The sequence below is a fragment of the Pleurodeles waltl genome, chromosome 4_2, assembly GCF_031143425.1.
Source record: "Pleurodeles waltl isolate 20211129_DDA chromosome 4_2, aPleWal1.hap1.20221129, whole genome shotgun sequence".
In the NCBI taxonomy this organism is placed as follows: domain Eukaryota; kingdom Metazoa; phylum Chordata; class Amphibia; order Caudata; family Salamandridae; genus Pleurodeles; species Pleurodeles waltl.
Genome location: NC_090443.1, coordinates 868,690,381 through 868,706,007, shown reverse-complemented (window position 1 = coordinate 868,706,007; position 15,627 = coordinate 868,690,381). Strand labels below are relative to the sequence as shown.

The window sequence follows — 15,627 nt, the reverse complement described above, 5'->3', positions numbered from 1 at the left end:
CGGAGATGTTATTGTATCGATGCGATGTCGATGCTATCTAACCCGATCCCGAACGCAACAATACCGACTTAATTTTCCGATTTTGAGCTAACTTTCCGTTCCGAAACCCGGAGCGAAAGGAACACGTCCGAACCCGATGGCGGAAAGAAAACAATCGAAGATGGAGTCGACGCCCATGCGCAATGGAGACAAAGAGGAGGAGTCCCTCGGTCCCGTGACTCGAAAGACTTCTTCGAAGAAAAACAACTTGTAACACTCCGACCCAACACCAGATGGCGGGCTATGCACAACATGTGTATCTACAGCGACAGATGCCATCAAACATATGTTTATCAATATTTTAAAAATATATACATACATCAACTGTAACCATATATATGATAAATATCAGTCTGGAAGTACATTCGAGGATGGAGGGTAAAGAAGATTATTGCCTCACCTTATGCAAATAAATTACGTAACACTGCTTGTCCTACCGCGGCATCCATCCTGTCAGTAGTATCCAGGCAGAAGTGTTGGGTAAAGGTGTGGGCACGCATCCACGTTGCCGCTCTGCAGATCTGGTTCAGAGGAACTCCTGCGAGGAGAGCTGCCGAAGTGGATACCGCTCTAGTGGAATGCGCCTTGACATTGCATGATAGCGGTTTTCCTTCTAACTGGTGGCAGAGTTGTATGGCAGAAGAGATCCAGCGTGCTATGGTTTGTTTGGAAACAGCCTTGCCGCTATTGATCTGTCCATAGCTAATAAACAGTTGTTCAGATTTACAAAAGCTGCTAGTCCTTTGTATGTAGAATTTCAGACATTGTTTAATGTCTAGAGAATGTAATGCTCGCTCTGCTGGAGTTCGAGGATTTGGAAAAAAAATTCTCAAAACCACCGGCTCATTTAAATGAAAGGTCGAAGGAACTTTGGGGATAAATTTTGGATTAGTTCTTAGAATGACCATTTCTGATTTAAATTGCAGAAAAGGTGGTGAGACTGTGAACGCCTGGATGTCGCTAACCCTCTTCGCGGAAGTGAGGGCCAGAAGGAGAGCTGTTTTCAAAGAGATATATTTCAGGTCTGCTTTGTGAATAGGCTCAAATGGATGCTTCATCAATCGGGAGAGCACAATATTTAAATGCCAGGAAGGTGGAGGACGGTGAATCGGCGGAAACATCCTGAACAAGCCTTTTAGAAATTGCTTTATTATCCTGGATGACCATAAAGACGGTAACTCTGATGTCCGTCGGAAACGGGATATAGCAGCAAGGTGGACCTTGATAGACGACTGGGAAAGACCTGACTTCGCTAAATGCGACAGGTATGGAAGGATCTGTTCTGGAGAGGACTTCAGAGGATGAACATTAGAAGTTGAACACCATATGCAGAACCTCTTCCACTTGAGCTTATACGTCTTATTTGTAGACCGGGCCCTGGCACAGGCAAGCACTTCCCTGCAGTCTGAAGGGATATCTAGGCCGTCAAACGCATAGAATTCTGGAGCCAGGCTGATAATCAAAGAGAAGTCGGGTTGGGATGACAGACCTGCCCCTGATTCATCGTTAGCAAGTCTGGTGCTGGTCTCAGCCGTATGTGAGGCTGTTCCGAGAGTAATAGAAGCTCCGTGAACCAAAACTGGCGCGGCCATTTGGGAGCAATCAATAGAAGCCGGCATGGTTCCCTCTTCATCTTCTGTAGAAGTCTCGGGATGAGCGGGAGCGGGGGGAAAAGCGTAGGCATAAATCCCTGACCATTTGATCAAAAACGCATTCCCCTTTGATCCTCTCTGTGGTCGCCAGCTTGCGAAGTGTTGGCATTTTCTGTTCTCTCTGGTCGCAAACAGATCCAGACTGGGTCTGCCCCAACGATGAAAGAGGCGGTCGATAATTGTCTGATTGAGTTCCCATTCATGACAGCTGGTTCGGGTCCTGCTTAAGGCATCTGCCCAAGTGTTGGAAGCTCCCGGAAGATGTTCCGCTCTGATCGATATCCGATGCCGAAGCACCCAATGCCACAGTTCCTGTGCCTGTAGAGACAGCGCCTGTGATCTTGTACCCCCCTGCTTGTTGAGGTAATGCATGACTGTGGTGTTGTCGGTTTTTATCAACACCGAGGAACCCTTGATGTTGGTGAGGAAGGCTTTGAGTGCCAAGGAAACTGCTCTTAATTCTAATACGTTTATGTGGAGAGTCGACTCCTGTGTGGACCATCTCCCTCTCACTGATAGGTCTTGTAAGTGTGCGCCCCATCCCTTTAAGGATGCATCTGTTGTTATAATGTGCACTGGTTTGTCTTTCAGGAAGGAGAGACCCTGCGAGATGAGGGGGGGTGTCCTTCCACCATTTGAGGGCTTGCCTCGGTGATGGAGTTATTCGAACTATATTGTCGAAAGATCCTTCTATTTGCTTCCATTGAGTGTCCAATTGCTGCTGAAGTGTTCTCATGTGTAGACAGTTTGCTATCAACGGAACGCATGAAGAAAGCATCCCCAGAAAAGACTTGTAGGTCCAAACAGAAGCGGACCTTCTTCTGCTGAGAAGGGTTGCTAGATCTTGAAGTCTCTTCTGTCTGTCGTGCGAAGCAAAGGCTCTCGCTTGGACTGTGTCCAAGACGGCTCCTAAAAAGGTGATGTTCTGCGAAGGATCTAGATGAGACTTGGGGTAATTGACTGTTAAGCCTAATGTCCTGAAGAGAGATAAACATGTTCTTGTGTCCCTGGCAGCTTTTAACGTTGTTTGTGCTTTTATAAGCCAGTCGTCTAAGTACAGGAACACCTGAATCCCTCGTTGCCTGAGGTAGGCTGCAACTGGTGCCAAGACCTTGATGAAAACTCTTGGGGCCGATCTGAGGCCAAAAGGCAACACTCTGAACTGGTAATGAGTGCCTGCAACCCTGAACCGTAAGAATTTCCGATGACTGGGGTGAATGGTCTATGTACCATGGGACTCCCACTTCGACGACGGGGAATGATTCAAGTATGTGAGTCTATGAAAGATACCCCAATACTGGAGAAATAGGGAATATTAAATTTTATTTAAGCAAAAAATACATGGCATATACTCAGTCATATTATCTACCTTCACCGATTGTTTACCCACCACTCATACCAAGCTTAAGAGTTACAGATGTAGGAGTTTGAAAAATGCTTGCGGTATAAGGTATAGCAGAGGCAGTCCATATTAGAAAGTAAAGGATCTGTGAATGCTTGTCAGCAGTCTTTTAATGCTCTGTTTGTGCCAATCCATGCTTGTGTGAGAAACCTATCCACCTAAATACTAGAACCAATGCATCTCCTAGGGGGGCTCCCATGATACAATGTGCACCCCGCTCAGAGCTCCTATTGTCGTTATCACGCAACCCACTCAATCCCCCAAAGAATCCAGTATTGTTAATACATATGTTACATTGTAGTCAGGGTCACTCAAGTTGACCATCATACTGTCAGCATACAACATTGCCAAATGCTGCCAACCATGTACTTCTATTACCGTTCAGTTTAGTTTTTGTTTAAGGTCATTTGCCAGACGTTCTTTTGACAGTGCTGATGAAGGAGGTAGCAGGCACACATGCATGATGCTATGCTGTAGCACCCACTCATTGACATCACTGTTGGATGGTTCTGACTTTAGCCTGACAATGTGTACAGGAGAGACACCCATTTTCGAAAATAGAAGCCATCATTCCTAACCTTCAGTATACTAAACATTTGCAAGATAGTGTCAACAGTTTTTTCCATATTGAACAAAACCAGAGTCAATCCTGACAGCACATTCACTCATTTCACCTAGGACATGGGCCATTTTCCTGAACAAGGCACAAATCCACACTGGTTATCGCGCACCAGGTGTGTCATTACTGCATTCAGATTTAGTGGCAACAATTTCCCAAAAGCCTTGTTGTCTATATTTAACATAGACAACGATCAGTGTGCATTACCACCTGTAGTATCCTTGCCTGGTTTCAGTATGCCTAGGGCAACGGTTTCAGGAAAAACCTGAAGGAGTTGTTCCGCTAACAATTCCCCATATGCCTCATGTAGTTCCACATTTAGGCTATCACAGTCCGGAATTCTGCCTGTGTTTAGCTTCTGATTGCAAATTTAATTTCAAATGAATTTATAGGTTGACCCTATAGGTGCCTTTTATTTAATGACAACTTGGATATCCACATGTTCTGCAGCGCCCCCAGCATAGCTTACATTGGAGTTCCCACAGCCAGGAGTACAAATACTGCAGAGGCTACTACAACACATTGTTAATACCCTCCTTGATACACCGCTCTGCCCCAGTATCACCTCTCACTGATAAGATATGCATGGCTGGGCTTTCCCTTTTCAGAATTCAAGCCAACAGCCTGTCAGATTCAGCCCCTTCAAGCTAAAACCTTTAGCGAGTCAAATTAGTTTTGATATGATTCCACCTCCTGTATGTATGCATTTTTTAAATATTATATTTGGTGAAGTTAGCTTGAAATAGCTGTAATTTTCAAGGTCAACAACTGGCACTGAATGAAATTGGAATGTTCAGAGTTTGTTTGCCTTTCAGGAATAAATTGTTAAAATAGGCAATGGGAAGGGACAGTGAATTTATTAGACTCTGTGGTTGAAGATCTTACAGCATTATTATGGATGTGCTGCATTTGCCACATAAGTTGCAGGTTTTACAAAACAAATGTTGTTTCTAGTTAAATTGGGTGAGAATACCACCAGTCAATATGCCTCATATTTTAGAAAACCTTGCTGCATAATATATCATTACAATCTTGATAAACAGTTGGTGATATTTCCAATATAACTTAGCACCCACAGTACAGGACATCTCTAACAACTCACCTAATTAGTCTTTTAAAATCTCTCAACCTTATTTATGGATGCAATGGCACGATTGGTGCCTTTTCTGAACTGCCAACTGACCAGTTACTCAAAAACACATGTAATGAAGTTATCGGTTTTCTGCAGTATCATATGCAGATTGCACTTTGAATGTTGTCCAAACAGTTGTGCAGAGTGACAAAGACTTAATTATGGCATATCTATCTAATATCTTCTGCCCCTTTGCCAATGCTGGTCTTAAAAGTGTGATACTGCAAACACTGTTTTACAAAGCATCCTACGTCACAAGTTTAGTAAAGGTAAGTTTGTTTCATAGACTTTAATGAAATGCACATCAACATTACTCTGGAGTGCATCATCATTAGTTTTGTGCTGCGAAATAGTGTTAATAATAAGGGCGTTGACCTTTAGGGGCACGCTCAACAATTTCTTGCTTACAGATCATGAAATCTGTTGAGATTTGCTATTAGAAAACAGTAAGATTAGCAACATTTTGATGGCCATGCATACAAATCAAATAACAATTAGGCAGTATTAGATGAGCTGCAATGATCAGCTGTTTACACCTCATACATGTAGGCTAGTTGGAGCTGCAGGTTCCTTTGTCCAAATCGCTAGTGTGCTTGAACAAAGAAGGCTTATCACATCCCACCAGAGTCACCCGGGCTCGGGGTACCAGGTCCCTTTGTACCCCAGGAGATTTCTTTAGCTTAGATGTTTCACATAGCAGTGTTAATAAGTTTACAATAAAGACCACAAGGATTGTGCCAAAATATTAATTATTATCCTTTTTGAACATCCTCGTCCCAGGACGGCTTTAGCACAACAGAAAATTTTAGGTGCTAGTGCTCCATCTATAACACCCTAGATTTCTGTTGCTCTGCCCAGTCCAGTCATATGGTTTAAAAATAAATTTTCTTTTGCATGTATAACCTCAGATGTTCCCTATAGCACCTGCCTTCAAATGCACAGTTCATTTGTCTTTATTAGATCATATTGCCTTCTTACAGACCTTTCATTTTTAAGAGCTCCTTTACTGTATTCCTCTTGGCATTGCCTAATCACAGATCTTCGATCTCCAAGTTATGCCTTCCACTTTTGACCACGTTGGCTTATCCCAAGCTATTGGGCTTAAGAGCTTTGCCATCAGTGCCCAGTTCTACACATGTCGCAGCAACCATCTTTTTGCCACAGAAAATTCCATACACCGGTAAATTCAGCCTGCTCTCACTCTGCAACAGTTGTAATTTCATCCACTTTTAAAGGTAGTGAACTTGTATAAGAGGGGTGCATAGGTGAATTATTACATATTTTTCTGTAATATAAGTCGAGCTGATTATATTTTCTCCATATCATCACTGATGCCGTGGATTGCACACAAAACGTCAAAGTATTTCACCAGACTTCAGAAATTACCCATTAATTTCCCCATGATGTATACATTCAGAGTCCTAAGGATTATGATAGGGGACATTGGTGAGGCAATTGTCATCTTTGGAAGCTAAACCTACAGAAGTACAGAAATCAATCTGGTATGGACTTTTGGGTATCTTACACAATCTGAGTATCATTAACAGAAAATCCTCTCTACCTCCATAAACATATCATTAACTCTACTTGAGAGGTCAAGCCAGGAAAATACCCTGGTCTACATCTCAAGTCCATAAGGAGCAGCCAACCAGGGAATGAAATTGTTGCATTTATGACGCTGCTTTTGCTTGAAGGCTACGACCTAGATTACAGTCAATAACAGCATCCTTTGAATGGCATTTGGTAAACCTATATACAACTGCTCCACATGTAGAGGTGATGTGTACAAATAACAATAATGTGAACAACATTAACATACCACACTTTCTATGGGTCGGTGAATCATTCAGATCTGTGGACTCCAGTAATAGTTCTGGCACATACTGTACATCAGGCTTTGACTGAAACAAAACAAAGCATAATTTCAAAAGAGCTTTCTTATACCATCATGAATATAATATCAGTTGGCATTCAACACACTGTGGGATTGCAAGGAATGAATTGCACAGTCCATGTGAGAACTTAGGGATGGATGTCACAACTGTATACAGGAAAGTTCATTTTTCATGTATTCCTGGAGAACCACACTACCATACTGATTACATTATTCACATCATTATAACGAAGATTCAATTTTACAAATTCATCCCAAATGGTAGTTGCATTTATAGGCAAAGTTTTAAGAAATCAAGCTTGCCTCCCCATGCTCTTTCAAATATTTAGATAACTCAGATCTGTAATGTACGGCTGTATCTGCACACAATTTACTGGCCGCAGTTCAACTGTATTGTTTTTCAGAATTTCTTCAAATTATATACGTTCATTTCCTTGATGTGCTGCCTCCTGGATGGAACATTAAATCCACGGTATCAAAGTGCATTTAAAGAAAAATGTTAGATTTTGATAATTGTAGTTTCCAGTCTACTACTATCAGCTAAAGTCAAAGTGGTGTACGTAATAAGAGAAATCTCATTTTGAAATAGCGTATACATTAACCTAATTACGAGGAATATATCATGGTTTCTAGCAAAGGATGAAACCTCAAAATATCCTGCACTTTTTGGGCATTCCCAAAAGGGGACAGGCCTATGAGAAAGAAACCAGAATTACACAGTTGTAAGACTTTCCACCTAAAGAACTGGAACAAAAATGGCTTGTACGGAGGGATGAGCTGGTTAACGTCTAGTGAATCAGGGCTTAATTTCAGAAAAAAAATATTGCATGTTAATGTCATCTACTTTGTTGCTGATCGATGAACACCTAACAGAAGCTTAGCAAAATGCAATTAATTAGTGCAATGACACAATCACATCTCTTTTTTTCCTCCTGAATTCGATAATCAGGAAACACCTGTTCCAAACACGCATCTTGATGAGACCTCCTCAACCATGCCCGTCTAGGAACATGATGACACTTCTTACACCCTTGAAACCTTTCACCCACTTTTTTCATTGGTCTCAGGAAGACCTCATCCTCTCTTGGACCCTCCATCCTAGAACATTAAATCAACTGCAAAATTATCTTGAACAGAGATGGGATTGTCATAACCCTATCTAATGCCATTAGCAACTTATCTGATCAAATAAAGCCACTCTCCAAGAAAATTAAAGTGTTAACTCCAAATAAAGATGTATATTCAAGTCATTCAAAGCACCTTACTGGCTGAATATCAATCTGAATCAGTGTGGAAGGTAAACCATAACATCAAAAAAGCCCCTGTGACACCTACTAAACCCACATTAAGACATGCAATCCAAGAAATGAATTAGTTTCTTACTTGTAGGTGTAGTTTTGCAGCTTGAAGAATTTTCTGGATGCACATGCTGTGCACTATTCCGGCATCTATTCGTTGAGAATGGAATTCTCTGAAGTAGTAGTAGTAGTTTTTATTTTTATTTTGTTACTGGGCGGTGAGAATCTCCACCATTTGGTGCTTGGACCATCCTCTTGTGACGTCATATGCCCTCCCAGGAAGCCTTCCTGTGGGTCGCCATCTTCAGATTATTATTATTATTATTTTTTTAATACATCACCTCATCTTCTGAGGAGGAAGGTGGGTCACTTGTGAATACCAGAAAATTCTTCAAGCTGCAAATCTACGCCTACTGGTAAGAAACCATTTTGTTGTGCATGGCACATCTTTTCTGGATTCACATGCTGTGCATTTATTTTGTAGCAGTAATAACTGTTGCGGTGGTTGGGACGAAAATGAGCTTAAGTTGGTAAATAATTGGTTCAATACTCTTTGTCCAACTTCGCTTCCTTGTTCATTTGAATGTTTATGCAATAATGTTTTGTTAAAAGTGTGCACAGATGACCATGTAGCAGACATGCAAATATCATTCACCGATATGTCAGCTAGAAAGGCTATTATTGCTCCTTTTTTGCGTACTGAATGTGCTCTTGGATTTTAATTTAATGGTGCTCCTGCATCTGCATGACACAAACAGTTTAAGAAATCCATTTTGCAATTTTAACTTTGGTGACTGGATTACCTTTATTATTTCCTGCAATGGATACAAATAATTGTTTTATTTTCCCCGATTGTTTTCGTTCTTTTTATATGGTACATGATTGTTCTTCTAGCATCCAACGTGTGTAGTGCTTTATCAGTGCGCTTTTTGGGTTCTTGGAAAAAACATGGGATTTGTATTGACTGATTGTGTGGGTCAGTCCTCATGACTGCCCTGTCCTTGTGAATTTGTACATGAGGTTCTTGAATAGTGAGAGCTTGTAACTCACTAACTCTACGCAGAGATGTCACTGCTACTAGAAAAGCTGTTTTTATTGTTAACATTTTTAATGATGCTTTGCGAAGAGGTTTAAACGGTTTGTGTTAAAACCAAGTTTAAGTTCCATGTTGATGCAGGTACCCTTCTGGGGGGTGCTATTCTTTTTGCTCCCTTCAAAAACCTTTTAATTACAGGACACGAAAAGAGAATTCTTCCTAGGAGTCTTATTGTATAGGCCATGTGAACTGTTAAATGTACTGTTAATGACGCATATGTTAATTTGCAATCTAGAAGATGAGTGAGATACTTTAGGATTGTAACATTGTTTGTTTTTTGGTGTAGTAGACCCCGTATTTCACTCTAAAGAGTATCTTTCCCATTTTATCATATAATATTTTCTTGTAGTTGGCCTTCTGGCTTCTCTGAGCACTGGGGTAGGTGCAGGTAGGCAAACTAAGTCTTCAGGAGCCATGCTGCTAGACTTAATGTTTCTGGTTCTGGATGGAGAACTTACCCCCTTTTCATTGGCAGTAGGTTGTGCCATTTTGCCAATTTCTGAATGTTTTCTCTTGCTATTTCTATCAGTTCTGAGTACCAAGTCTGAAATGCCCACTGCGAGGCCATAAGAATTAGTGTAATCTTGTCTTGTTTGCATTTGTTAATTATCCTGTGCATCTGAGGTATCAGGGGTGAAAAGGGTAAGCAAATACCCCTGACTGACATAGCATTCCATATTGATTGGTGGTGTTGATGTCTGAATGTGAAATATTGACATTTTACATTTAGTAGTGTTGCGTAGAGATCCGTTTTGGTGGACCCCAATGTTTGACTATTTGAGTACTGATTAACTGAGTTCCCACTCTTGGGTACTTGATGATTTTCTGCTTAGTCTGTCCATGTAGACATTGTCCTTCCCTGGAAGATTAATTGCTGACAGGTAAATTTGTCTCTGAATTATCACTTCCAAATTTGTTGCGCTAGTTTTGGCAGGGCAAACAACTGAGTTCCCCCTTGTTCGTGGATATAAAATATTGCTGCACTACTGTCTTTTTGTATCAGTACCGTTTTTCCCAAAATCTCTTTCTGAAAGGCTTTTAAGGCTAGGAACTCTGCCTTTACATTGATGTGTTGTATTGCCTTGTGTTCTGTCCATACATTTCTTACACTGAGTGATCCCATATGTGCCTCAAAACCCATATGGGAGACATCCCTAATAATGGTCACTATAGGAGTTGCTTGTGTAAAAGGTCTTCCTGCTGTTAACTGTGCTGTGTTCCACCACATCTCTTCCTGAACTCTTTGCGTGACAACCACTAGATCCTCCCAACTCCCTGTCTCACGGCACCATTGGTTTTGGCTTGGTTACCCCCATTTCTTGCCCATTTAGCAAGTAAGTCCATTTTTACTCCCAGGGGGTTGGTACAAAGGGTCTCCACGAGGAGGGATAGGGCCTCCTTATCTGTAAACACCCATGTCTCATCAGTGTCCGATGTGGCCCACCACTCTAACTCAGGCGGGGAATCCCTAGATAGGGAACTCAGTAAACAGATTACAGGAGGCCAAACTGAGGCGGCTGCAGCAGCAGTTAGCCCTAGATAAGGAGGCCTTGGCAGTGGAAAGGGAAAACTGAGTTTGAGGCTAACACTCCATGGTGGCAGCAACAGCTTTGGGGACACCAGGGCCAGGGAGAACTCTTATGACTCTAGGAACCTAAGCAAAATTGTCCCACCTTAGAAGGTGGGGGATGACATCAACAAGTGGTTCCCTGCTTTGGAGAGGGCCTGTAAAGTTCAGAGGGGTCCTCAAAGACAGTGGACAGCCATCATGTGGCTTTCTTTTTCTGATAAAGGTAGGGACAAACTCCTCACTCTCTGAGGAGAAGATGCTGATAACTATTAGGCACTCAAGAATGCACTCCTTGATGGGTTTTGTTTAACCACTGAGGAGTACAGAATCAAATTCAGGGAGACTAGGAAGCAGTCCTTCCACGACTGGGTTGATTTTGTTGACTGCGCTGTAAAGTACCTGGAAGGCTGGTTACATGGTAGCAATGTGCATGATTTTTAGGGCTTATACAGTCTACTTTTGAGAGAGCACATATTTAATAATTGCACATCTAACAGACTGCATTGGTTCCTGGTGGATTCATTTCTGACCCCTCCTCAAGAATTGGGTAAGAAAACAGACAAATGGGTAGCAGGCTGACTAGGAAAACCTCCTCAGGTGGTGACTCCAAGAAAAAGGATTCTTCTATGAATCAGGACAAGCGTGGGGACAAAACAAAGAAAGTCTTCATCGGGCCTACAAAACTCTTCTGGGGGTGGGTCTAAGTCCTCTTCCTTTTCCTACAAGAAACCTTGGTGCTACATATGTAGACAGAAAGGCCATAGCACAAATGACAGCACCTGTCCTAAAAAGAACATCAAGCCTACTACGACTACCACCACCACCACCACTACTACTACTACTACTACTCCTAGTAGTAGCAACAGTAGTGGTAGTAATAGTCAGTCCAAAAGTGTAGCTGGGCTCACCTTGGGGACTGTACTGGGCTCTGGGCTAGTCAGGGTGACCACCGAGGCAGTTTTGGTCTCTGAGGGTGGCATGGACCTTACCACCATAGCTGCTTGTCCCCTTAATATGGTCAAGCATCCCTTAATAAATGGTGTTGAGGCTAAGACCTTCAGGGACACAGGTGCCAGTGTCACAATGGTGACTGAAAAACTGGTGCCACCTGAACAATACCTACTTGGTCACTCGTGCCAAGTGACTGATGCTCATAACAACACTCAGTGCCACCCCATGGCAGTTGTTGACTTTAGCTTGGGGGAAGAAGGGGAGATACTGGCCCAAAGAAAGTTGTGGGGTCCTCTGATCTGCCTGTAGAGTGTCTGTTAGGCAGTGACTTGGAGACTTCCACTTGGGCTGAAGTGGCGTTGGAGGCCTATGCAGAAATGCTGGGCATCCCTGTGCATATCTTTGCTTTGATCAGAGCACAGGCTAAAAAGCAAAGGCAGCAAGGAGCACTGGAATCTGGAACAATGGCCCAGGAATCTCCTAAAAAGAGTGTGGTGGGGTAAAAAGTTGCCTCCTTCTCAAACTTCCAATGAGGAACCCACTCCTGAGGGGGAGGAACATACTTTTTGGGTGGAAACCACACCAGAGGAGCTGAAGGCTGACACAGCTGAGCTCTTTGGTGCCGGGGAACCCACCAGGGAGGAAGGCCTGTCCCACTCTAGAAAGTCTGAGGCAGCAAGCTACAGCTCAGGAGCAGGGGATGTCAGTGGGACCAATAGGGTCTAATGGGACAACAGCCTCCTTTATTCTGAGGCAAGGGACCCCTAACCTGGTGCCCCCAGGTGAATGGTCATTCCTTAGCACATGTCGTTCCTGATGCAGGCCATTTGGGGCAAAGCAAGACTTAGGACAGACTTGTCCCTCACTTTCACTGGCCACTCATTACTGAAGACACAAAGCAGTTTTGTCGCTCCTGTGTGACCTGTCAAGCAAGTGGCAAGTCAGTTAACACTCCAAAGACTCCCTTAATTCCACTACCAGTGGTTGGGGTATCATTTGCGAGGGTAGGAGTAGATAATATTGGTCCCCTGGACGCTCAAATTGCATCTGGGAACAGGTTTATATTGGTGGTGGTGGACCATGCCACTAGGTACCCAGAGGCAATTCCTCTTAGGACCACTACAGCCCCTGCAGTGGCCAAAGCTCTCCTGAGAAACTTTTCAAGGGAGGGTTTTCCTAAAGATGGGGTATCAGACAGAGATGCAAACTTCACGTCTGCATATCTTACAGCCATGTGGAAGGCGTATCCTTGGGCTAGTCCTGTAGTCTTTGTACCAAAATCCCACTCTCAGAATGGTAAAGCAGAGATGAGGTTCTGTGGGGACTACAGAGGCCTCAATTCAGTAACAAAGATAGATGCTCATCCAATCCAGAGGGCAGATGAGCTGATAGATACTCTGGCAGCTGTCAAATATCTTGATTTCACTGCTGGATACTGGCAGATCAAATTATCAGAGGATGCCAAACCCAAAACAGCATTCTCAATACCTAGTGGACATTATCACTTCACAGTGATGCCCTTTGGTTTGAAGAATGCCCCTGCAACATTTCAAAGGTTGGTGAACAAAGATCTCCAGGGCCTGGGATGCTTTAGTGCAGCTTATCTTCACGGCATAGCTGTCTTCAGCTCCACCTGGGAGGATCACATGGTCCATCTTGGAAATGTACTGGAGGCTTTGCAAAAAGCAGGTCTCACACTCAAGGCATCAAAATGCCAGATGAGGCAGGGTAACGTAATTTATTTGGGCCACCTGGTAGGTGGAGGCCAAATTCAGCCACTCCAGGGCAAAATCCAGACAATCTTGGATTGGGTTGCTCTTACCACTCAAACCCAAGTCAGAGCCTTTTTGGGCCTGACAGGGTACTACAGGAGGTTCATTAGGGGATATGACTCCATTGTAGCCCCCTTAAATGACCTCATATTCAAAAGGATGCCAAAGAGCATTTTCTGGACAGCTAGCTGCCAAGAAGGCATTTGATGATTGTAAGGAAATGCCTCCTTGGCATGGTTGCCCCCTGACTTTTTGCCTTTGCTGATGCTATGTTTACAATTGAAAGTGTGCTGAGGCCTGCTAACCAGGCCCCAGCACCAGTGTTCTTTCCCTAACCTGTACTTTTGTATCCACAATTGGCAGACCCTGGCATCCAGATAAGTCCCTTGTAACTGGTACTTCTTGTACCAAGGGCCCTGATGCCAAGGAAGGTCTCTAAGGGCTGCAGCATGTCTTATGCCACCCTGGAGACCTCTCACTCAGCACAGACACACTGCTTGCCAGCTTGTGTGTGCTAGTGAGGACAAAACGAGTAAGTCGACATGGCACTCCCCTCAGGGTGCCATGCCAGCCTCTCACTGCCTATGCAGTATAGGTAAGACACCCCTCTAGCAGGCCTTACAGCCCTAAGGCAGGGTGCACTATACCATAGGTGAGGGTACCAGTGCATGAGCATGGTACCCCTACAGTGTCTAAACAAAACCTTAGACATTGTAAGTGCAGGGTAGCCATAAGAGTATATGGTCTGGGAGTCTGTCAAACACGAACTCCACAGCACCATAATGGCTACACTGAAAACTGGGAAGTTTGGTATCAAACTTCTCAGCACAATAAATGCACACTGATGCCAGTGTACATTTTATTGTAAAATACACCACAGAGGGCACCTTAGAGGTGCCCCCTGAAACTTAACCGACTGTCTGTGTAGGCTGACTAGTTCCAGCAGCCTGCCACACCAGAGACATGTTGCTGGCCCCATGGGGAGAGTGCCTTTGTCACTCTGAGGCCAGTAACAAAGCCTGCACTGGGTGGAGATGCTAACACCTCCCCCAGGCAGGAGCTGTGACACCTGGCGGTGAGCCTCAAAGGCTCACCCCTTTGTCACAGCCCAGCAGGGCACTCCAGCTTAGTGGAGTTGCCCGCCCCCTCCGGCCACGGCCCCCACTTTTGGCGGCAAGGCTGGAGGGAACAAAGAAAGCAACAAGGAGGAGTCACTGGCCAGTCAGGACAGCCCCTAAGGTGTCCTGAGCTGAAGTGACTCTAACTTTTAGAAATCCTCCATCTTGCAGATGGAGGATTCCCCCAATAGGGTTAGGATTGTGACCCCCTCCCCTTGGGAGGAGGCACAAAGAGGGTGTACCCACCCTCAGGGCTAGTAGCCATTGGCTACTGACCCCCCAGACCTAAACACGCCCTTAAATTTAGTATTTAAGGGCTACCCTGAACCCTAGAAAATTAGATTCCTGCAACTACAAGAAGAAGGACTGCCTAGCTGAAAAACCCCTGCAGAGGAAGACCAGAAGACGACAACTGCCTTGGCTCCAGAAACTCACCGGCCTGTCTCCTGCCTTCCAAAGATCCTGCTCCAGCGACGCCTTCCAAAGGGACCAGCGACCTCGACATCCTCTGAGGACTGCCCCTGCTTCGAAAAGACAAGAAACTCCCGAGGACAGCGGACCTGCTCCAAGAAAAGCTGCAACTTTGTTTCCAGCAGCTTTAAAGAACCCTGCAAGCTCCCCGCAAGAAGCGTGAGACTTGCAACACTGCACCCGGCGACCCCGACTCGGCTGGTGGCGATCCAACACCTCAGGAGGGACCCCAGGACTACTCTAAGACTGTGAGTACAAAAACCTGTCCCCCCTGAGCCCCCACAGCGCCGCCTGCAGAGGGAATCCCGAGGCTTCCCCTGACCGCGACTCTTTGAATCCTAAGTCCCGACACCTGGGAGAGACCCTGCACCCGCAGCCCCCAGGACCTGAAGGACCGGACTTTCACTGGAGGAGTGACCCCAGGAGTCCCTCTCCCTTGACCAAGTGGAGGTTACCCCGAGGAACCCCCCCCTTGCCTGCCTGCAGCGCTGAAGAGATCCCTAGATCTCCCATTGACTTCCATTACAAACCCGACGCTTGTTTCTACACTGCACCCGGCCGCCCCCGCGCCGCTGAGGGTGAAATTTCTGTGTGGGCTTGTGTCCCCCCCGGT

At 44.5% G+C, this 15,627-nt stretch overlaps 1 protein-coding gene across 1 annotated transcript in view; it reads right to left on the bottom strand.

The window, feature by feature from the left end:
- The window catches only part of TMEM59 (transmembrane protein 59), a 131,818-nt gene that overhangs the window by 39,765 nt on the left and 76,426 nt on the right, over window positions 1-15,627 (bottom strand). The window contains exon 5 of the mRNA XM_069232638.1: window positions 6,664-6,745. Within this exon, the coding sequence (XP_069088739.1) occupies window positions 6,664-6,745 (82 nt within the window). The remainder of the gene's footprint in view (window positions 1-6,663; window positions 6,746-15,627) is intronic.